At 26.9% G+C, this 24,237-nt stretch overlaps 1 protein-coding gene across 1 annotated transcript in view; it reads right to left on the bottom strand.

Annotated features, from left to right (window-relative positions):
* LOC107440160 (uncharacterized) overlaps nucleotides 1-16,602 on the bottom strand; it is a 136,653-nt gene extending 120,051 nt beyond the window's left edge. The window contains exon 1 of the mRNA XM_016053000.3: nucleotides 16,453-16,602. Coding sequence (XP_015908486.1) covers nucleotides 16,453-16,501 — 49 coding nt within the window. The 5' untranslated portion in view covers nucleotides 16,502-16,602. The remainder of the gene's footprint in view (nucleotides 1-16,452) is intronic.
* Nucleotides 16,603-24,237: the final 7,635 nt, after the last annotated feature.

Genomic DNA, 24,237 nt, shown 5'->3' with positions numbered 1-24,237 from the left:
CGATATTTATTAAAAAATAAATAAGTATTTTCCTTTCGAAATTCCATAAATATATTTGAATACCTGTGGTAAATGTGATAAAATTTGGTAATTGCATGTTGATACCTTTGAGCATGACATGAAAACCCTACTTTGGGTTAAATTTATTTTGAGTTTTTTAATTTTTTTAAATTAAATCTGCGGTAATGAGAACTATGATTTTATAAAACGAAAATTTTAGGTAAGCTGTTACCATTGAAAAATTATCAAAGGAATGGCTTAAATACCTTATATTTTGATTTTATTGACCAGAATTATGGGGATTTTTTTATCAAACATATCCTTTCTATCCAGCATGGTGATTCAGCAGAAATTTATTTCTCGGTGTGGGAAAAATTTTAAAGGCAAAGCAAATTTCTTTCAAAAAAATTGTGATTTTTTTTTTCAAAACTCTATAAAGACATTAAAAAAACACCACTGCTCTTCTTAACAAATCAAACACTAAGAAATACAATTTTCTCCTATTAAAAACCCTTAAAGATTCATTTTCGTATTTTTTTTAAAGTGAAAAAAACTATTCCTAGCTTATTAAAAGCACTGAACTTGGTTTGAATATCCTTAAAAAAATTACAGAATCTTTTAAGTATTCCTGCTGATTTCTTTCCTACGTGAGTAAATTTAAAACTCATTAATACTTCTTAGAATAAAAGCCCAGGTTGAGTTATTGCCTTAGGAGTATAAAATAATAAATCACATGTCCATAAATCCCAAGAATTCATTTGTAACACATTTTCCTCAGAGACAATTCTCAAGATATATTCATCTAAAACAGAGAATATCCATTCATATTCATGCTATAAAGATCGGCAGATTTTATCGGCTAACAAACCGATAATTCTCCAGAAAATTATACTCGAATACATAAATTTCTCCGAAGGATATCGAGATTCAGAGGAAACACACCATCAAGCATCGAATAGATGAAAATTCATCATGCACTTCGATCCTCAAGAATAACTCGTTGAACATAAATTACAACTCGCGTAAGGAACTAATGAAATGCGACATTTCTACTCTCTCGAGTACCAATCCATCCATCCGTCTCCGCACTACCTGATAAATATATTCCAGTGGCTCACCCAAACGCCACAGTCACCACCCCGACTAATGCTTTCGCAAATCCAATTAAAGTGATCTTCGCGGGTTTCGTTCCCAGAAATATATCCTAGAAATGTCCTATCCGCATTCATTACTGTCGATCAGGAACCTCTCGGCTTATCCGAGAGCATAGCTATGGATAAATGTAACGACATAAGTTGAGACTTTGGACTTAATTTAGAGGAACGAAAGAGATGATTTCAGGGAAAGTCAGGCATGCCAGATGGCTGCAATCGATTCTGAGAGAAATCGTCTTTCGGGTTTTATGCAGAGGTAGGGTTCGGGATTATTATTAGGTAACATTACGATTCGATTAGGGGCATTTGATGGACTTTTCATTGCTGATTTCCGCCTGTAAAGGGTGTGGGGTAATAGAGATTCCGAGTCATATGGGAATGGTAATGAGGGTGTTGGGGTGAATGAAAGCAATGAATTTAAATGATTCTCACACCTGTAGGAAATATTATTTTCTAAATGTGGATTTTTCGCTTTTTAACGGAAGCTACTTTCATTCAAATAATATTTGTTTTTTAGAAAAATCATATTTGTTTCAAAAAGTTTTTTTTTACTTTTTGTAATTTCTTTCTTCTTTTATTTAAAATACGGTTGAAATGTTATTTTTTAGATTTATATTTAGGGCATTTTTACTGTTAAGTCCAAGAAATATGTTACTGAATTGAAATAAATAAGAATATCTGGGTGTCAAAGGCCTTTACACATTCATCCTGATCTTGATCGATGTGGATGTTCGATGAGGTGGAGGAAATGCAGATATAAAGAGTATTCTTCATTACAGATGACAGCTTAATTGTGACTATGTGGCTATATACAACGTGGTGTTAAGACCATAGAGTAATAAATAATAAAAAAATTTAAGTTTTAATTGAATATTAAATTCAACTTCAGGATTAAGAAATTATATTTTGCCTCACATTTAGTAAAAAATGCAAAGCTGAAAAATAAATTTCTCCGAATAGATAGTTTTCATGTCATGCTCGAAAGTATCATGATAAAATAACCAAATTTTTCCACGCTTACCACATTTTATCATATAATAATAAAAAAAAGTTATTAATTTTACCAAAATCAGTACCAGAGAGCTTCAGTAAAAATGACCAAGCTTTTTGGTTTTCTCATAAAGGAAGGAGCACTGTAAGTTTTATCATATTATGGTAGTTTTGACTATTCTTTATCTTCAGAATAAAACAAATAATTTCTTTCCGCACTGAGTCAATGCACATAAAATGAACTTGGATTAGAAGTAGCAATCCAGATGGCCGGGTATGCAAACGTAATTCTCTAGGGATACTTGTTCTTATGCATTTCCTGTTCAAGCGCACTTAAAATGGATAATAATTAACAAAAATTGCATTCAGATAGACTCATAAATGAATCTGGTGACTAATTTGACAGCTTACGAAGTTGTATGTCAATTTATTGAATTGAAATAAAAGCAGAGCTATTTCTTTGCGTACTAGAATGTAATCTTAGACATAACTATTAATAGTAGTACCTTATTTACATGACACTAAAGCTATACCATAAGCTATCAGCGACGGTCTGGGAAACATCGCTGAGGATGGTTGAAGACAATTCACAATTCACATCACAATTTTATACCTCTACAGTCCTGAATCGCCAGGCCGATGATCCAAACTCGTAAAGCCAAGCCCTTTAAGAAAGATATTTTAACTGGAATCGATACCATGCACCATCGGTCCCTTCGCAAGCTGTTAAAGCTGTACCCACCCATTCACTGACCACAATTAACGATGATGGACTTCTGATATCTATTTGTAATCAGGCTTTGTGATCATCCCGCTGGGAGACTGATAACAATAAGAAAACACCAAGTTAAGACGATTTATATAAATAACGTTACCAGTATCAAAAAGCATTAACCCCCCTTGAATTTAGTGATCTGTAAACTGAATCACCCAGTATAAGTTACTGTGGGAAGGGGATAAGAGGCGCTTTTCCATTGTACCAAAGTAGGTTTCAATAGCACCATAATGAGATTAGTTTTCATAGTTAATGATATTACGATGATGCTATATAATTAAGGAAGTTAACAAGAATGCTAACCTAACAAGAAAGTCTGTAGAGCAATTATTTTAGACTCTGCTGTGCCATAGCTTGCATACAAATATCCGGATGACGTATTTCATTTTAACAAGCTTGTCAATCTAGCAAATAGTTTAGTTTTCGGCAACTAAGTAAATTTTTGTATGAATCACGCTATACATATACTAGACGTGATATGCGTCTAATGATTTAGAAACATACATCATTCTCAAACTGTTTAAGCAACCAAAACCTAAATAAATAGAATGAATTGCGTATCTTGTATGGCAAACTTCAGACAAACATGACTTTATGTCTTACTTTTTTTTACTTTTGAACCAGCGATATGTGATCAAAATAACGTACATAGCAACAAGCAATTATTCACGAAAAGCTTGCAATCAAACTTCAAATCGGGTTCTAGAATTTGTTTTTTAAGATGGTAATGCCTGTCGCAATGTTTCCTTTTCAAACGAAGAACACGTTCTATCTTGTCATCATGTCTCGTTTTCGAAACAATTTTTAAAAATGATCGTATGCAAATTCATTCTTTCGAATATAGTGATTTTAATTTTTTTTTCTCGTAAAGTTACTAATCATACTAGATTTAAATATGCAGCTCCTGCATATTTTTTTGAAAGTCAAACTGTAAATAGGTCTGATGATGGACGCAAGTGTATACGCAATAGATCTATTATTTGTTTAGTACTTTTATATATAGCATTCGATTCGTTTTTTTTTTTTTTTTTNTTGTTTGTTTTTTTTTTTTTTTTTTGAGAATATTTGTGTTTGAGCATTTGTGCAATTGTTTGATTTTATTCCGATTAAAACAGACAATTTAATAATACTTGTTAACTGTAAATAGCATTTATGAATTTATACAATAGCAAAAAACTTAAGTAAGCTCATTATCAGGAATGACAACTATATTAAGTTCAATGTACTAGTTTAATGCACTTTATTAAAAATAGTGATTAATAATTAAATAAAAATAGTAGTGATTAAATAATTATGAATTATGGAAATATTACATGTAATTGAAAATATGAGGCATCCACTGCACACATTAATTAATTCATTAAAACAAAAGTCGAAGAATTTTAGTTCCTTTAAAATTCCTTTTATAATAAATATTTAAAGCAAAAATTATTATCCTTTATATTTGTTTCTGTTTTTTATTAAGGAAAATTATTTTAAACGTAAAAAGCTAAGACTAATCTAAGATTTTTATAGTTAAATTCGAAAAAAAAATGCCTGAAGTGAAATTAATCAACTAGTGCAGTGAGCTGCTCATATATAAATTAATTATAAAAAAAAATCATGATCACATTTGTTAAAAAAAAGACAAAACACGAACATAAAAATAAAATCAGAAAAGCAGTTGAAGAAGCGAGTTTTTCTTTGAAAGTTTAAGTGCCTTTAAAATATATCTCTAAAGTAAATTAGAAGAACAGTTTAACATACATAGAAATGTCAAGTCATTTCGGATAAATATTTCATAACTTTTCCTGAAGTAAAATATAGATAAGTCGAAACAAAATTTGCATTTCTTTAATTTTAAAAATGATATCATTTGCATTAAAGATTCGAGTTTTGAAAATCTGGATTAGGACTATCGTACTTTTCTTTTTTAAATGAGAAAAACGGCAAATTGAAATTGTAGTTATTTTTTTTGTCTATGTTTTAAAAATATTCTAAACATACTCACTTTCATAAAAATAAATACATTCCTTTGATTACGAATTGCTTCTCAAATGAATAATATATCCATCTGTATATAGGACATAGGGTTTATAATGGATCGATTAAGAAATAATTTTGAAAAACACTGAAGATCCTTTTTAAAATTATTTTTTTTAATATAATACATTATTGGAAGTTATTTTGCTTTCATGAATTATTCATAAAAAATATTATCATGAAAATGAAAAACTTTTATAGTAATTTGATATGAATATCAGCATCATATATGTACATAAATTATTTAATAATGTTTTTCGGAACGAAAAAAAAAATGAATTAATAACGAAATTTAGTTCTGTCAAATAAAAGAAAACAAAAAGAAAGTTTTGTATAAAAAAGAGGGAGATGAATTTAAGAATATGACGGCAAAAATTGGGATTTAAAAACATGGAATAAGTGTTTTTACAACTAATATTAAGGGAACTTATTTTCAAAAATAATAATATTTTTAAATTTTTTTTATACAATATACAAAAAAGTTTCATCCATGAATTTCCTGTTAAGCAAAAAAAAAATTTTTTTTGAAAAAATCTGAGTTTCATAATCATATTAATTAAATTAGGATAGATAATTCATAAATAAATAAATTAAAAATAAATTAATTAATTAAAATAAATTAAATAAATAATTCATAAAAACTTTGATAAGACTAATTTTCAATTGATAAGAGATGCAGGCTAGCAAATAACAAATGTTATAAGCAAGCTAGCAAATATTATAAAACATTTTGCAAATCCTATGAAAAAAATTTTCACGGGATGTAGGGCTTTAACCAGTACTCTGAGAGATTTTGCGTTCAGCAAATGGGGTGCATATTGGTTCAGAATTGTGGGTTAGTATAAGGTGCAGACATACACACATACATCTAAACAGCCTGATTTTGTTATGTAGATGGTCTTAAAGACCTTTTATGTACAAGAGAAATTATGTAGTATCAATTTATTATAACTCTTCAGAAAAATATATATTTCATTTCTATGTAAGCTTCTGACACAAATATTCATTATGAAATAAATATCTCTACTATACTATGAAATCTTGAAAATTCAGTAATGTTTATTAATAGAATTAAAATGAATTTTTAAATTGCATTAATAAACAAACTCTTTATTTTTCATTAAAAACTACGGTTCCACCATTTGATCACTATACGCTTGCCTAATATTTTGTGAACTAAGAACGATCTGTGCTTTTGCTATTGCTTTCAAGGGAATCACTACTTATTGGATATTTATGAGTCCTATTATACCTTCATACGCTGACATATTCTTTTAAAGTATGAAAGATAAACTTCATGTAAAGCCTTTTATTCATTAAATTAGTGATTTTAGTTTTTCGTGAGCAATAAATACTATTACCATTATTTTTATACCTCTTTTATTTTACGTTTTTATACTTATAATTGCTCCATCACTTGATATTTCGCTTATTTGTTGCCAACATGAAAACGATATATCATCTTTTCTTAGTTTTCTACATTGATACACATTAGTGCTTTATATAATAATGCATATGTAAAAAAATATTCATCAAAATAAAACAGGTTTCGTTTTAAAGCTTCGTTATATTAGGAAGTATGTTAATGTCTTACACATCACTTATTATAACCATTTATTTTCATTGTTATTTTAAAAGTTTTTATTTTTAAAAGGGAACTCTCTTGTAAATAAATTCATTAAAAATTCAAATGTTTCTTATTTAAATTTATCAAACAATTTCAAGAATAAGCATCTTGAATTTACATAAATAAATGATTATTGCGGTTCTAAAACTAAAATCAACAATATAATTTTTAACCAGTGACATTTTCAAGAAATTGCTTAGCAAAATTTTAAGCATAATACATTTTTTAATCAAAATATGCCATACGAAACAGGTCTCTCATACTAGTTTAAGCTGTGAACTATACAATTAAAATACTCCAAGCGTAGAGTTGCTTAGCTTATAGTAACGTTAGTTTTTAAATTTAGAATTTGAAAAAAAACGCTATCTTTTGTTATTTAGAAACAATGAAACTCTCATTTTTCAAAATTAAATATATCTTAGTTTCACGCATCACATCATTAGGTAGCATGTTATTATCGTAAATACCACTGAGTATTATGATTTGTTTCACTCATTGTTTATCCAGTTTTTATTTTTGAAACAGGTCTCGTTCGCAAATAAATGTATTTAAATTTTAAATCATTTGTATTCTAATTTATCAAACAATTCAGAGAATAAACTCTTTGCATAAATAAATGTTTATCACAGTTGTCAAATTGCAATCGCCAACACCGGTATTTTTTTTAACAATCACTGTTCTTTTTAAGAACTAATTAACATAACATGCCGGTGCTGAAACTGTAACAATGCATGCAAAAGCGTCAAGATGCATTTAAAAACATTGAAACGGTTGTGACGATAAAAATCTCTAATTATCTCAATGGGAAATCTGTTTCAAAAGACATTTTGGCAAGCAAAAAAAAATCTTTAATTGTCGAGTTTCCTTCGCCGCTTAAGAATTACAATTTTTCATTCAAGTAGTTTCTCGCGTAGAAAGATTTATAATATTTGTATGCATATTTATAGAGTTATGAACGTCGTATTTACCAAAATGGTAGAAAAAAGAGCCATATGTAAAGATCTGTTAATAATTTCAAGAGTGTTATCTTTGAATTGCTCATTATTTGAAGTGAAGTTATCTTTTTTTTGGTTATTAAGAGAAATGCATGTTCCCTCATGTATTAAGCATCATTGTTGAATAAATTAATGAAGTAATAACGAATGCTATTTTTAATTGTGTTTTAGAATGCAATCTACAAAATAAATATATTTTCAAGGATAATGGGATGAAAAATTTTGGCGATAAGAGTTATGTGTTTATTTGAAAACTTGATAACCGTAAAACTTGTAAAATAGTATAACAAATTTAATTTTAAAAAAACCTAAACCGTTCTCAAGAAATTTTAAATCATTGTTTTATTTTTTAAGGCTCTGATAATGTGTATCTTGTCTCTATTAAATATTGTTTCAAAAACAATACGAGTGTTTTTAAGACAATGAAAGTATTTGTTACAAAATATTAGATTTTTTAAAGTAATTTTTAGTTTTAGCAACTCTCATTTTTTTGTTATTTCAATATAGATAAAAAGTAATTCCTTTTAAAACAAAAATATAAATTTAAAAAGATCTTATTCTTTTCAAAATAAAGTTTTCTAATAAATAAAGTAATATAAAAGTAAGCCAAGTCTTTATAAGAACGAAAAAAAAATGTCGCATTTATGTATTTTTATTCAATTTTCGATCTTCGTTACTCTTTTACTTTTTGCCACTTTAAATAGGAAAAAATTATTCCCTTTTAAGGAAATAAAAGGACTTTTTTAACCACTTAATGTCGTTTAAGTCTTTTTTTCTCTTTCGTCTTCAGACAACCTAAATTTGCAAATATCTAAAGTTTGTGAAAGTGAAATAAATAAATTCAACTGAAATCATAGTTTATATCAATTTTTGAAAAGCTAAGTACTTGAAACGCTTTGAAACAAATTTATAAAAAATTAATAAGAGAAATTAGAACTTTGTACCTCTGATGCAATCGTCTTTACACGTCTGGTAAATTTCTCATTTATATTCACCATTACAGAATGGTAACTTGATCATTAACTTATTATTTATTCATACGAAATAAATAAAATTAACTACTAAATTAAAAAAGTTATTGATTTTTAAATTTTGAGAAAATACAGTACTTCAAAATCCATATGAATATATATACAAAAGATTTTACTTTCTAATTTATTATTAATATAGCCAAAGCAAAATTTATCATTACAATAGAGTGAGGGACACCAAAATATTTAAACGAAAAAAAGAAGAAAAAAACTTTTGGTGTGATTAAGGATTTTGGGTTTGGTGTGGTTTGTATTTATATGGATTTTAAGTTTTTTTAAAAATATTTTCAGCCAAATTAAGGTTATTTAGAATTTTCCAAAGCTGTTTTAATCTATCTACATGTCAATACAATGCGTACACCGCATAATTTTAACATATAAGAATATTTGAATCTCACTTCTCACTTTTGAGAAAATATCTTAGAATATGATTTAGATGTGGAATTTTATAACGCTGTTAATCGATAAAGAAATCCTTCAAAAAATAACGTATACATTTTATAATTAACAAAAATTTCTTCAGTGACAATAATTTTTTAATCATTGTATTTTACAGTTGAATATTTATTATTGTTGAAGCTTGCATTGGTATTGAAAATAAGATTATTTTTTATTATTTATCTTCAAGCCTTTAATCAAAAAATTATGTTTTTCAAATAATAATGCTGACTTTACAGGAACTAGCATATACCATTTAAGATTCCAATTTAAAATTACATTTAACGATTTCTGTCAAATGAATTTCAAAGGTGATATCATGGTTACAGATTTATTCATCTATGTTTTATATTTTAGCTTGCACTACTTATTGTATTAAAATTTCATAAGTGCTAGATTACATATTATTTATTCAACACGACAAGTCACAAAATATATTCTATTTACTTCAAAATCTAATTAACTTGTGAGATCGAAATTTTAGTTTTATTCTTCACCATGTTATTTGAAAATTTACTATTTTAAGCAAAGCGTATTAATCAGCATTAATTAGTTTGCAACAATAATATATATTGTTGCGATAAATTCTCAAAATTATTCATTTTACGTATTGTATTTAAAAAAGCGTAGCTGCGTTTCTAGTTTTAGTGTTTGAAGAATTAATTTATGTGAAGGATTATGGATAAAACTCAATATTTTTAACCATCTAGATTATTGTAGCCAGAATGAGTTTTACTAAAAATTAGCTTTATTTTGATGGTTAGTTAACTACAAGTATTGCAGTTAATTTATGTAATCTGCTATAAGTAATTTAAATATCCTAAATAGGCAATTATATTATAATTGTGAATATTTTTTTTCCAAAATCTAAATATAATTTCTTTTATGTAACGCAATCTATATTAATTCTTTTCTAAGCAAACTTGTAAATATTAATCGTGACTATAGATTTGCTTCCATATTTTATAACAATTGCTTTCATTCTTACTTATTCATTTCGCATTCGGCAAAAGAAATTCTGGTAAAATAAACGAACTGTATGTTACTTATATCTCAGGTAAAAAAATCAGTAATAAAACCGAAAAACGGTTATCAAGAACATTCATTTGATATTTTTTCCATTCATACATGATAACGGTTTACCGAAAATAACCAAATAAAGGGTCTTCATGTCATAGTCTAAAATATAATGAAAACAATACAAAATTTTACAACATTTATTAAACTTTAACGCACATTATGGAACGTTATTTTATTTTTAACTGCACCAAAATCATTGCTAAAGCGCTATGGTAAAAAATAAAATTACCGAGTCATTTGGTGTGCCCATAGAGCCAGAAACACGGTAAATTTTACAATATTCTTTTAGTTTTGAAAATAATTTTCTCTCAGTGTAGCAATCATAAAATTTATTAAAATATGTGTTACTATAAGTTTATTTGTGAAGATTGCTTAAGGTTTCCTAGATTATTTATCAAACGCATGTACTATATCTTATAATTTGACCACAAGTAAGGAGTTAAAAAAAAGTCAAATAATTTGATTTATTAAACGTCAACAATGAAGTAATAAAAATATCTTCATAAAAAATGAAGAAAAAAAACTAAATTTATAAATACGGGTATTTAATTATTACTAAAAATACGTCTGTTTGTTTTGTTTGATTTTAATAAAGTTCTTTTAAATTATACAAAATTATATTGATTTTTACTTGATAGTAGGTGTAAAAGACAACGAACACATGCACAAGAAAGTACATCACTTATCATTAAAAAATTTCTAATAAAAAACATTCTATGGAGCCAACACTTTAAGAGAAGAGTTTTACATCATCAAATTAACTACACTGCACAAAATTTTAGTATACATCCACCAGTTTGGGTGTTAAGGTAAACTGAATGCATCTTTAAATAGTTGTAGTTTTCATGCAGAAATTTATATAAAATAGACAAAATAACACTTGTTTGAAATAATTAGTGCGAAAATATATATGTGCTTTTCTTTTAAAGGAAACGTTTTTGCTATGAATCCATAAATTGTTTCTAATGAGCATGAAAACACGTGTTAACCATAACTAAACAAACGAAAAATGAATAAATAAACTATAGTAGTGAATAAGTAAATAAAATATGCGGCTACTTTAACTGTAAAAAAAATAGTTTACTTCAACACCAAAAATAATCGCATTTAAGCACAATTTTATTTTTACTAAGTGAGTTTACTTTCAGGGAATATATGATGTTAATTATTAAACTATTTAGTTTCGAACTTGAAGAAATGATAAAAATATTGATCATTTTTGGGTATATGAAGAATTTTCAAAAGAGTTAGAAATCTATTGAAAAATATAATGAACAAACTTCTCCCATTATTCAAAAAAGGTAATGAATTGTAAATGAATAACAGATGATAACTCAAAAACGTAAAACTACAATTTTCGATCGATTAACAAGAGCTTTGCTCAATGAAGCACAAAATGGCTGAAGGAAACACGAGACTGAAAAGTTATAACAAGTAAAAATTTGTTTAATCAATAGAAGAATAAGTAAAAGCTTAAGGAAGATAAACTAATAAAGGAAGTCAGATTAGAAACTAGTGTGTGAGAAAAATAGGGTTAGACCCCAATTGAGCAATAAGTAGAAATTCAATTAAAATAGATTATCAAAAATTAGGAAAGAATGATCTACCAGAAAGAATATTGATTAATTGATTTAAATTTTAATTTAAAATTTAAATCTGCGATTAGACTTCTTGCTGTGTTTAGTGATTGACGACCTTTGGGAAATAAAAATAAATATTTGAGTGAAGAAGAAATACAAAACCCTTTCCGAACTATAACCATCAACTATTGAATTTTGGAGGTGCAAGCAAGATGTTAAAACCATCAAAAACCAAGTTTACTTTTCTAAAGTCACTAAAATATATTCTGGTTTCACTAGGAACTATCTAACTAGTGGCATTCTTCTGATTTCAATTTCTTGCAATAGAGCTTCTATTGTTATTGACTAAAGTTTGAATATTGTATTTTGTTTTTTATCTCTTAAATATTAACTATATCAAAAAAAAAATAATTATACCAATACATTAACACACAATTATGTATAAAGGAAAACACTCGATTAACAATTAATTGTTAATCAGAAAGTGCATAAGGTTCTGTATTTAGAGAACTAAATCGTGACTATGGAAATGTGTCCAAAATTGCTCCGCCATTTTCCCAAGAGGAACCCAAAGATCTGAAGCTGCGTAAGCTTCCAGCTGCCACTGGAAAAAAAACCTTTTCTTGCACAATGACAACTCGGTGTTATAACTGTTCTGATATCACAGCTTCATATGTATTTATAATAGCATAAATTTATGTACTAGAATTAACTTAATTTCTAATTGAATAGTCTTATAAGCATGCACTGGATTTTTTGCCAATCTAATCTAAAATTTCTAAAATGAAATTACTTTTGAAAATTAAAAAAAAAATCATTTGCTTACCTTTTAACTTACTTGTTCATTTGCTCCTTTTTGTTAGTATTTTTTATTTATTTAATTGATATATGCGTTAATTAAATTATGTATTTATTTATTCAGTTGATTGATGTGTTATTAATTGATTTCTGTGTTAATTTACTTTTTATTTTCAGTTCATTTATTTTTTTTCTGGAAGAAATGGAAAATCTTTTAGCATACAAATATAAATAAATTAAAAAATTTAATAAGCTTCATTTATTTTTAATTAACCGAGACGCTGATTCAGAATAAGAATAAGTATTCATTAACTCGAAGCATTTACAATAATAAAATAAAAGCTTTTAAAACTAATAGCTATTTTGAAATTAAATATCTTAAAAATTGAAAAAACTAAACTATGTCATTTCGAAATATTATATTTATGCTTTTACTATTTTGTTTAATTTTAAATTTTTTTACTAAATCAGAAAATAAGAAAATACTAATGATGAGTACTGTCTGAATAAATAAGCAGAAAGTTTTCAAAAATCAATTTCAAAAATTATATAATAATTTAAATCTTTAGAAATAATAAATGCGCACAAATGAAATAATTTATGAAAAATATTGTCTATAAAAATATTGTTGTTCCTTAAAATTGTTTATACAATCACAAGAAAATTCAAAAAATTAATATTTTACTGAAGCAGATTTCTTTAAATGAAGATAATATGAAGAAATATTATCCTCGGCAAATATTAAAGAATTATATATGCATTAACAAAGAACGAGACTTTCATAATTACTTATATCTGGCAAAAAGTTTAAATTTTTAAGAAAAGACTTAAAATTTAAGAAAGCGCTAAATATAATGCTTTAATCTTTAGGAGTAAACTAAACAAAAAATTTAAACTTAAAAAAGTATTTCAAGAATCTTTTTATTTCTTTTAAGAAAAATAACGCATTTAGAGCAATGATTGTAATTTAAAAGAACATAATTATTATTCAGCAACATTTAGGTAAAGATTCAGGTACATTTAGCTTACTGTATGGTAATGACATTTCTAGTTAAATGAAAGTATAACTCTGGTTAACAAAACAATAGTATACGGCATTTAAGCCATTTATTTTCCCACTCGTGCTGTAATGGTTTACCGGAAATTCTGTTTTTCTTAATTATAGTCCTGATTACCACTCAAATAGTGAAACATATAAAACTGAAAAGAAACTTTAACCAAATAAATGGTTTTTATGCCATGATCTAAGGTATCATGATACAATTCGCAAATTTTACCACTTTTATAAAATTTTACCATAATTCTGGTTAAAAATAACAACATATACGGTATTAACCCTTCACTTAATACTTTTTTCCTTTAATATGGTAACGCTTTACCGAAATTTCTGGTTAACCTTACGTTCAGTAAAAAATGCCAAACTGAATAATTAAGTTAACCGAATAAATTGCTTTTATACCGTTCCCTAAAGTATCAGGATAAAATTACCAAAATTTGAATCAGAATGGTTAATCATATTTTATTATTAGCTTTACCAATATCATTTCCAAAACTCTTCGGTAAAAAATACCGAGCTTTCTGGTGTTCTCGTTGACCCAGAAACAATAAAAATTTACCATATTCTGGTAGTTTTGAAGAAACTTTTTTTTTCTCAATAAAGAGTTATGTTTTTTTATCCTTAGATATTATATAATGATTTTTTTTTCATATCAAAAGATTCACAGCTTATGCTTTTAGTTCACAAGATAGTTGAAAACACTAACATCATCAGTTAGTATAAGCATTTATATGAAAATCAAATAAGAAACCAAAAAAAATTAGATTTTAGAAATTGATCATAGCTTTACTTTTCTTGATCGAAGTACTAAGAAGAAAATCTGAATTTCGATTTAAAAAAAGTCTCAAGTTAAGAAAATACAAGCTGAATATTGTTGTTAAATGTACTGAACAAAATTTAAAAAAAGTTAAAAAAATATCGTTTTTAAAATTATACATACTGTTGTTCTTCGTAAAAATATCTTTAATTGTTTAATAATTCCCTCTAGCAATTAAGTTTTTTATAATATTATGAAATTATTCATAATTACATACAACTATTTAATAATTTCTTGGAATCAATTATACGTTACTAATTTCGATTAGCTTTATTCCATTTGTTACAAAACTGACACGCGATGAAATTAGTTTCCATGATTTAAAAAAGTTGTAGTTCGTAGGTCTCTGAAGAAAATGTTTAGCTGACAAATCGATCGAGATTTAAACCTCAATTATAAAAATGTGCTTAGTAAAAAAAATTACGAGATTATTTTGAAATTAGCCAGATAATTAGCTTATTTTTGATATTATAATTATAATTTAATTAAATTTTATTTTGTTTTATAATATCGATATAATTTAATCATATTTGGTGCTGTCCAATTAGTTATGGCAGCTGATAGTTAAATAAAAATAAAAATCATTTTTTGTTAAAGTATTTGTGCTAAGCAAATAAGTAAATTGTTCATCATTATTCATAGACTGTCATTATTCATCTGTTACATAAAAATAAAAGAAAGTTTTTGTCTTCGTAATTTAATTTTGGTTGTCTCATCCAAATAATTGATTTTATTTCGAAGAAACACGAACAAAAATGAATGCATGATTATTATTCATAAAAAAATATTGTTGAAAATATAATAAACCTGAAATTGTCACAAAAAACCATTTACAAAAATTAAATTCTATTATTTTTACAGCCATGTTTGTTAGTAATCAGTTTTCCTATGTATACAAAGTTTTTTTTCTTTTTTAACGGTAATTGGCCAGTACAAAACTCAGATTTTTCTGCATAAGAAATTGGTATTTTCGTATCTAAATTTTTCTGCAACGTTGCTAAATATTTGTTCGATACTCAAATATGGGTTTAAATAAAAAATGTGGATTTAAATATGAGTTTAAAATGCAATTTTATTTAATAATGATATTTTATGAGGAAATTAAACAACATTTACTCTTTCATCTCTTATTTACATTACGGAGCAAACTTTCTTAAATTGTAAAAAGATAACGCGTTCAAAAAAAGGAATGAGTTCAAAAAAATAAATTATTATTGAATTTTACACACATTAAAAACTCGAACTGCGTTTTCTTTTATTCGTTCAGCTAAACATCTGAAATATTTCTGTCGAAACCTAGTTATTTAATCCATGAGTGAAGACAGTCGTTTTTAGGGATGATTCTAAAAATAAGGATTATAATGAGGGAAGATAAATTAAGGAAGATTAAAAAAATGTATCTTTCCTCCACAAAAATTATTTTAGACCATAAAATTTACTTACGTTCTTCTTAAAGGTTACTTTTAGTTTTATGATAACACTAACTTATCAATCTTTTTCAGGATAATGCATTTTTTTTCTTAATTAGAAAAAAAATTACATTATTAAAAATTGCAAATTTTTTCAATTAATAAATTTAGAAATTAGTTTGTATTATTTATTATGATTAATTACTATAAATAATACTCTTTAGTAATTTTGGATTCTTGATTTTAAAGGAGAAGTGCAATATTCTAAGGATTTCTCAATTTTTCAATTAAATGATTGATAATATTCATTTTATATCATGACACCAATAATTTAACGTAAATATCAAAAATATTTAAAAAATACGACTTAATAGCATTAAGGAGGGGGGGGGTCTATTTTTTTTCTTGTTAATATTCTTTTTATCAGAAATATTTTATGACAATGCATAAACAAGCAAATTAAGGACTCTAATTAGAGCGGGTCATCTAAAACAACAAATTGGTAATAAATTTATGTGTATCTATTATTCCACTTCTTCTTTTTCTTTATTTATTATTTTTTATTTTTCATAATTCATTAATAGAGATCTTATAATGTTCTTTAATTCTTTACAAGAATTAAAATTTATTCGCACTTGTTGCAATTAAAATGCACAATTAAAATGAGGATAACTCCCACCTTTTCCTAGAAATATCCAGAGAGATATCAACGCAATACGAGAAGGCATATCGAGTTGAGATGCTTCCTTCTGATCAGATCTGTTTCAGCCCACTCCATGAGATGAGGATGACCAATAGCCACAATACTTGTGAGATCTAGAATCCCGCGTTTCTACCTTTTGAAAGACATCAACGCCATCTAGTGAGCACTTTTTTCCCACACTAATTGGAACAGTTTAGGTTTCTTTTGGAGTGGGTAGTTTATCTTCTAAAATCTACTTGCCATTCTAACTTAAGTTTTTTTTTCTTTAAATGTATCTCTTTTTAAATATTGTAGCAATTTAACGTAGTTGAGTTCAAAAAATTAGTTAAGATGTTTTTTTTTTCCTTTTTAAATGTTAACTAAGCCAAATTAATAGTTCATTATATTTAGAATGAAGGAAAACTTCACTTACCCTTTTTGACGCTTTTTTTTCTTTCAGAAAAACAAACAAAAAATAAAAAATAATCGAAAATAATGTACAAGTTTATATTCATTCAATCAATACTAGTCACAATATTAAGATCCATTTTTAAAGGAATGGGTATGTTATTACTTACTTACATTTGGTATTATTAGAATTATTTACCTACATATGGTAGGTATCAGAAAATTAAATTAAGCACCATATGTTAAAGATTTTCTTCATACGTTAAAGATTTGTTCGTCAATAAAGATGTAAATCTTTACAATTTGGCTCCGATAAATAGGACTTACTTTTTTTTTAATTGTGTGTTGGTTTACAAAATTTGAAGTTTTTAGATAAACTAATGTCGCACAAAATAGCGACTATGTAAATTTAAATTTATAGAATTGTGAGAATGAATAATTGTAATATTTCATATATTTTAAATTTTTCATAGCTTTTTGAGCTTTGTTCTAAAGTGCTAATATAGTAATCGCATAAAATAATTAGTAAAAAATATGTTCATATTTGGTTGAAATGTGGTTTTAAAATGAAATGAGTTTAATAGGTAGTTTTTGCAACTTATTTTTACTCCGTTATTTTTTTGAAATTTTATTTTCGATTCTTTGTTCATGAAACAAACACTTTCATTATTTCCGCTTGATAATGCGATCTGTACGTGAAAAGTTATCCTAGAAATTTTGTTACTTAGTTAAAGGATAAACGAGTTATAACGAAAAAAATACGAAAAATAAAAATTGCAAATGATAACTAGTTTTTACTTCCTCTCTTGAAAAAAAGATTTATGGGTATTATTTAAAGCGATGAGTGATGAAAAATTAGTGAGGTAAGGCAATTAAAAGTGCATAAACTTTCGAACTAATTACTGTATCTTAAAACATTTGATGTAAAGTTAAAAGTTAACAAACAAAAATTTTACTGAAGTACATCAAAATTTCAACTTTGTATGTAAAATTACATTTCCTTAGGCTTTAACCGTGCATAATTTTGAGGGTACACTGTTAGAACACTGCTAGGGTACACTGTCTCAGGAAAAAAATGGTTAAATTACAATTTATGTAATTATTATTTTAAAATATACAAATAAAACAGTCAAATAACCGTAAATAATTTGTTATCTAAACTCTTAATTGTTAGAAAAACTGTTTATGAACTAATTTCACCTAATACGGTTAAACAATCAGAATTTGCTATTGCTTCAACTAGAACCTTATGAAGCCACTTGGTTCCTTGCAGAGGGGTACATATTATAGTCGAGATAGCTAATCTGTCAATCTCATGACAGACAAAATGAGCATGCGAGTCTCAGCATTAACACCACTATATTTCCTCCATTCATTTCAAAAAATGAAGAATTTCTAGTATTTTGCACTCTCTAATTTCTGACCCTGGACTATTAGAATGCGATTTTCTAATTCATTCATACATGACAACACCATAAAATTTATAATTATCTCCAATATGTATCTACAGCTAAATTTCTTTTTTGCGGTTTTGAAACCATGCAAGTTGTAAATGGTTAAAAAAAACATGAATACCTAATTATACGATTTTTTAACCATACTAGATGTAAACGATTTAAAAACCATAAGGACAAAAATGTTTTTTACCGTAAACTTTATGGTAAATTGGATGGATAGACTGGGTCTGGTTATTTTGCAATAATTTTAGAATGAAAACTGAATTAGTGTATAATTCCAAATTTTGAAGGAATAGACTACAGAATGCTCTCCACCTTCAAATTTAAATGAAAGCTAACACATATTTTTATTAGGACTTGTTATGAGATAAAAGTTGCGTTTGGCTATATTTAGTCATATATCGGTTGATATATGACTAAAAAATATTGAAACTCATAATATATTCAAACTCCAAATTTCTTACTGCTAATAATGATCGAAGTGTAATTGTATTCGATAATTACAATATAAAATAATCGCAACATTAGGACATAACAACATATAACATTAGGATATTCAATTTTTATTGTTGTGTTTGTAGCTCGCAATAATATCGTTCTCGATAATTATCGTTTGTTCGAAAAAAGAGTATTCACCATCATAAGTAACCCGATGGTCAAATTGCGTACAAGAAAAATTGAATCAAATTGTTTAAAAAATATCGATAGTAAGTTATATACGGAAAATTAAAATCAAAGCTATTGTTATAAGCAGTCCCGAAAATATACCTCAATTGTTTTGAAAATCTATATGTTCCATTTTGTCCGTTTTACAAGCTGACAATGAATCTATTCTTTGTTGTACAAACTGTTTAAAAATTATTTCAGCCCTAATTTGAATAACTATGGATAATATTAATAATTAACTGTTTTGATCCATAGCTAAAATGAAACATAAAAAAATAGATACTGAATATTACAATTACCAACTTTTATTGAAGTAGAAATTAAGATTTGTTATACTATTTTCTACAAATTATTAAAGAAACATAAAACAAGGAATTTTAATTTTGATAATTTCAAACAAGTAAAATATTTAATACCCTATTATTTTTTTCTTATTAAAAATGCCTTGTTTGTTTAATAAATAGGAAAGAAAAAATATTAAAATTTCTCAAATATTATGATGCTACATTTACCACAACTGCTGCTTTAATTCGAAGATGAATGACTTTAAGAATTCTTTTTCTAAATAACTTAAATAAGCTTTTGTTCAAATCCATTATTAAATTGGATTTATGAAATTCATTCAAATAATGTTAGAAGCTAAACGACAACATTGCTTTGAAATTGAATAAATAAAAAACGAATAAACATATTTTAATTAAGAAAGAAACAGAATAATATTTCATTTTCGATACAGGATTAATCTAATTAATAAACTTCATTGATTAGATTTGCATTTTTCTATAATTTCAGGATGTAAATTAATCGGCTAATTAAATCAACCATTAACAAATTATAAACTTACTTTAAAATTTTATTTTTTGTCATATTTCAAATAAAGAATTATTTATTCGTTAAAAAACTTTAATTAGGCTTTAAATAGACGAGTGCTTAAAGTTTTCATTAATTTTTCTTTTATATTTGCTTTAGGAATTTAAAAAAATTCAACATAAATTTTAAAAAGAATTTATCAATGTTTTGTGAAAAGGAAATAGTTTTATTTGAACTATTAAATATTTTATTAAAAATTCTTATAACATACTTATTTTCTAAGCTTAAATAAACGTTTCCTAGTTTAACAAACTGAATAGTACTTGATGCTTCAAAAATCAAAGATTTCGGGCTAAAAAACAACACATTAGTTGAAACTACTGATTACATGTGATAAGAAAGCTGACAAATTCGTGATCGAAAATGATAATACCGCAATTATTATCGGCAATGATACATATTGGCAATGATACATATCGGCAATGATATAATGATACATCGGCGTGAATATTTCTGAAGACGAGGAATATCGAAAACAATGAGTTTTGATAAATTGAATGTCGCAATAATAATTAGTAAATGTAATTTTTGAATACTACAATAATATCCATTATTGACAATATCGTGAATTTATCAATAAGGTTAATTATTTAATAGCGTTTGTAATACCGCTTAGAATAACAATATCGTAATTACCGTGAAACCATTAGTGTTAATTAACATCATATGGTCAACGATAATATGAATCAGTGCAAAAATAATTTAAGTAAATTATGCGGAATTCATAAAAAAAAATTGCGATAGGTCGTTTTTTCTGTGATATATCGTGATGTTAATTTCTTTATCTCTCAGCACCACTTCGCACATTTGCTGATTAAATATAAAAGGTTATCAATATGCATTCATCTGCTTTTCAATATGCATATATCTGCGAATATGCTTTTTCAATTATTTAAATTGTAACCTCAGCATTTGTGGCTAGTTTGCAGATCTATTTAATCAACAACGAAGTTTGTAAAACTTTCTTTTATTTGTTATATCAATTAACTTTTTTTTATTCAACTATTTTTTTTTAATTAACAAAATTAATTCACGAGACTTGAATTATACATTGTTGCAATCTAAACTACAGAAACAATTTCTTTTAAATCACTTGAAAAAAGACTATAACATTAGTTAATGTTTGTCTACTAGCATCTCTACTCCGTAACTTTAGGCTTAATAATTATTTATCTTTTATTTTTTATTGAACATTTTCACAAATAAAATCAGCAGGAATCACGTTGGGGTAACGTCAACTAATGATTATTTTGTAAGCTATATGAAAGCACTCTATTTGCTTAGAATTACGCTTTATTAGGTGTTGTTACACACCTAAATAAAAATGAAGTTATCAGTAATTAAAATTAAAAAAAAGATCTATACTGAATTGCTTATTTACTGAGACAATTGCTTGATTATGGCATAAGCTGGCTATGTGTTTACCGCGATCAATATTATCAATTTCGGTATGGAACTAATTATTTCTGAAGTTAATTTAAAAACTTAATTTATCAAGTTATTTTCTTATAGTTAATCCTTCTTTTAAGAAAAAGGCAACAATACTTTTTTTAAAAATAGCTAATTTGGTTGTTACCGTTCTGCTTAGAACTACACTAATTTGCTTAACACACATGCACACATTGGCTTAACTTACATTATTGGCCCTTTGATAAAGGCCATTAGCTTATATCAATGATCTTATCCAAAAAGATATGGTATATTTTGTGCTGCGTAGACTGAAGATAAAAATAACGTGAATAATATACACTTAATTTGTGTTTTATTCACGCTGTTTTATATCTTGGTAATGAGCTTACACTCGATAAAAGCAAATATATTTTTTTTAAATTTTAATTATTACTTTAAAGTTTTGTGTTTTATTACGTAGTGCTAATTAACCCTTATTACTTAATGTTTTTAGCTCACATAAAAGATAGGCTTTCCGCTAGATAAATTGCAAAAAAAATCACTTTTTTTTCTTAAACTTATTTTTAAAACCTGATTTGAACACGTTTACATTCTTTATATATTTTTATTTCTCATGCTTCTCCAAACTATCATTGCTCAAGAAAAATACTTACAAACTTTATAACTTTTAACTTTAATAAAGCATTGAAATGGATATAATCAAAATAAAATTGAGCAACTTTAGTTTGAATATAAGGTACAAAAATAAATATCACCTGTTGAATCTTAAATAAATATTTTATCTTTAAACTAAAATATTTAAAAGCATCTTGAAGTTTCGTTTAGCATGTTGTCATAAATAATTCTTAACTTTCTCCATTTTGTTATTTATAGATTCCTGCTCTAATGTCAAAATTGAAGATACTTTCAGATTGCGTCAGCAAGTATTCAAAGAAAGCCACAAATTTTAACAACAAAGCTGCTTCCTGAAATTCCATTAACAAACCATTCTGCATAGCGCATTGACACACGATCTGTTCCATCAGCAAAACATGACGACATTCAGCCCAAGAAAGACACTGATATTCTTCCATTGGCGTAAAATTGCTGATGAATGCATTTACTTTGTGTGTTTGTCCGCTCAAGAGGTTGGGGAATAGCGGAGAGTCTGGCGTAAGAAAAATGCTATTTGGCTAGCGATTTATTCCTCACTAAGCTCTCTATAGCTCGCCAGATTTGTTTTATATATGAAAATGCATGGTACGAAAGATGACGTTGTTTTGCTATTGGCTTTCCCTTTACTTTTCCTGTTGGTGTTGAGGATTTTGTTAAGTGCCCCGTTGGAAGGTTTAATGGTTAATATGTGTAGGCAAAAGAGAAAGAATGGGTTACTTTTGTTTTTCTTTGTCAGCTTCTTGTTGATTGGTCTATGCATTTGTTAGGCGAAAAATGTTTTCATTTCTGATGGAGTTGGTGTCTCACTGTAAGCTTTGTAAACAAAGCCAACTTTTATCTTTACCTTATTACTTCAAAAGTACATTATTTCGTGGCTGAATGGAAAAACTAATAAAAAGTGTATCAAGTTTTTTACTTCTGAGATAAAAAAATTCCTAATTATTTCGAGGCAAACTGTATATAAATATGATGTTTAGATATCTTACTTTGTTGAATTTGATTTGCTTGCTTTCAATAAAGTATCAATATTTTTAAAAAAAATATATTAATGCTTGAAAAATCTTTTGGTCACAATGATTTAAATGAAACTTAAATATTTCTAAAATTCTTAATGGTTTTTCCGAATTACTTCAAATGAACTTGGCTGTTTAGAAAAACTAATAAGATTACTATTGCTACAACTTTAAAAATAAATAATTCTTATTGATTTTTGAGATAAACTGTATATAATTTCATAATAGTATCATAATCTTAGGTTTCTGTTTAGCTTGTTTTCAATAAAAAGAAAGAATTAAATAAAATATATTAAAAATTAAACTCTTCTTAGAGACTTTCACATTTCTAAAAGTCTTACAAAAGTGTTTAAACCTTGCTTAAAAAGGACGCAATAACTCTCATGATAAACTTACACAGAGACAAGAAATTAATATAATTTTTTTCAATACAGTTAAAATGAAATGGACTAATTAATATGTAGCATATTTCTCGTTTATGTTAGATTTCAATACCGAAACAAATAATTTTGAAATCTTCATTTTATAACCATTGGACATCTGACTCAATTTTGGGTTTATGAAAACTAATGTTCAACTCTGTATCCTTGTAATTTTGAACTTAATCTAGACTGCAAGGGAACTCCTGGATCAAGTATTGGGAAAAATTTGCCTTACTCTATTATGGAACTGACCCGCATTTACGTTACACGGAGAGGAAAACCATGGAAAACTCCCACGAATAGTCTGACAGCAAGGGGACTGTTACCCAAGATCCGTCTACCACAGAGGATATTTTATTTTGTTTTAGAACGGTCATTGATCAGCAGACCCAATTTCTATGGTTTTACGACTGCAAATGTTCAACTTCGTAGCCTTGTAATTTTGAACCGAATGCAGAAGAATTGCGGGAAATTTTACCTTCGTGGAGATCTTTTTGATGGAACTAAATTGCATTTACGTTACATAGAGTGAAAAACCATGAAAACCTCGCGTAACTCATGATCCGTCTACCACAGAGGATATTTCACGTCAACACTGCGGTCTGTGCAAGCCGGNTTGCGGAAAATTTTACCTTCGTGGAGGTCTTTTTGATGGAACTAAATTGCATTTACGTTACATAGAGTGAAAAACCATGAAAACCTCGCAAGGTTAGCCTGACGCAAGGGGACTGTAACCCATGATCCGTCTACCACTGAAGATATTTCACGTCAACACTGCGGTCTGTGCAAGCCGGATGTCCAATTCGTATCAAACAGTCATTGCTTGGATTCGAGCTAGGTTTACCTCATTGGGAGTCTAACGCTCCATCCCCTGAGCCATCA

The sequence above is a fragment of the Parasteatoda tepidariorum genome, chromosome 5 (genome assembly GCF_043381705.1).
Source record: "Parasteatoda tepidariorum isolate YZ-2023 chromosome 5, CAS_Ptep_4.0, whole genome shotgun sequence".
Classification (NCBI taxonomy): Eukaryota; Metazoa; Arthropoda; class Arachnida; order Araneae; family Theridiidae; genus Parasteatoda; species Parasteatoda tepidariorum.
This window is presented reverse-complemented; position numbering and strand designations above follow the sequence as displayed.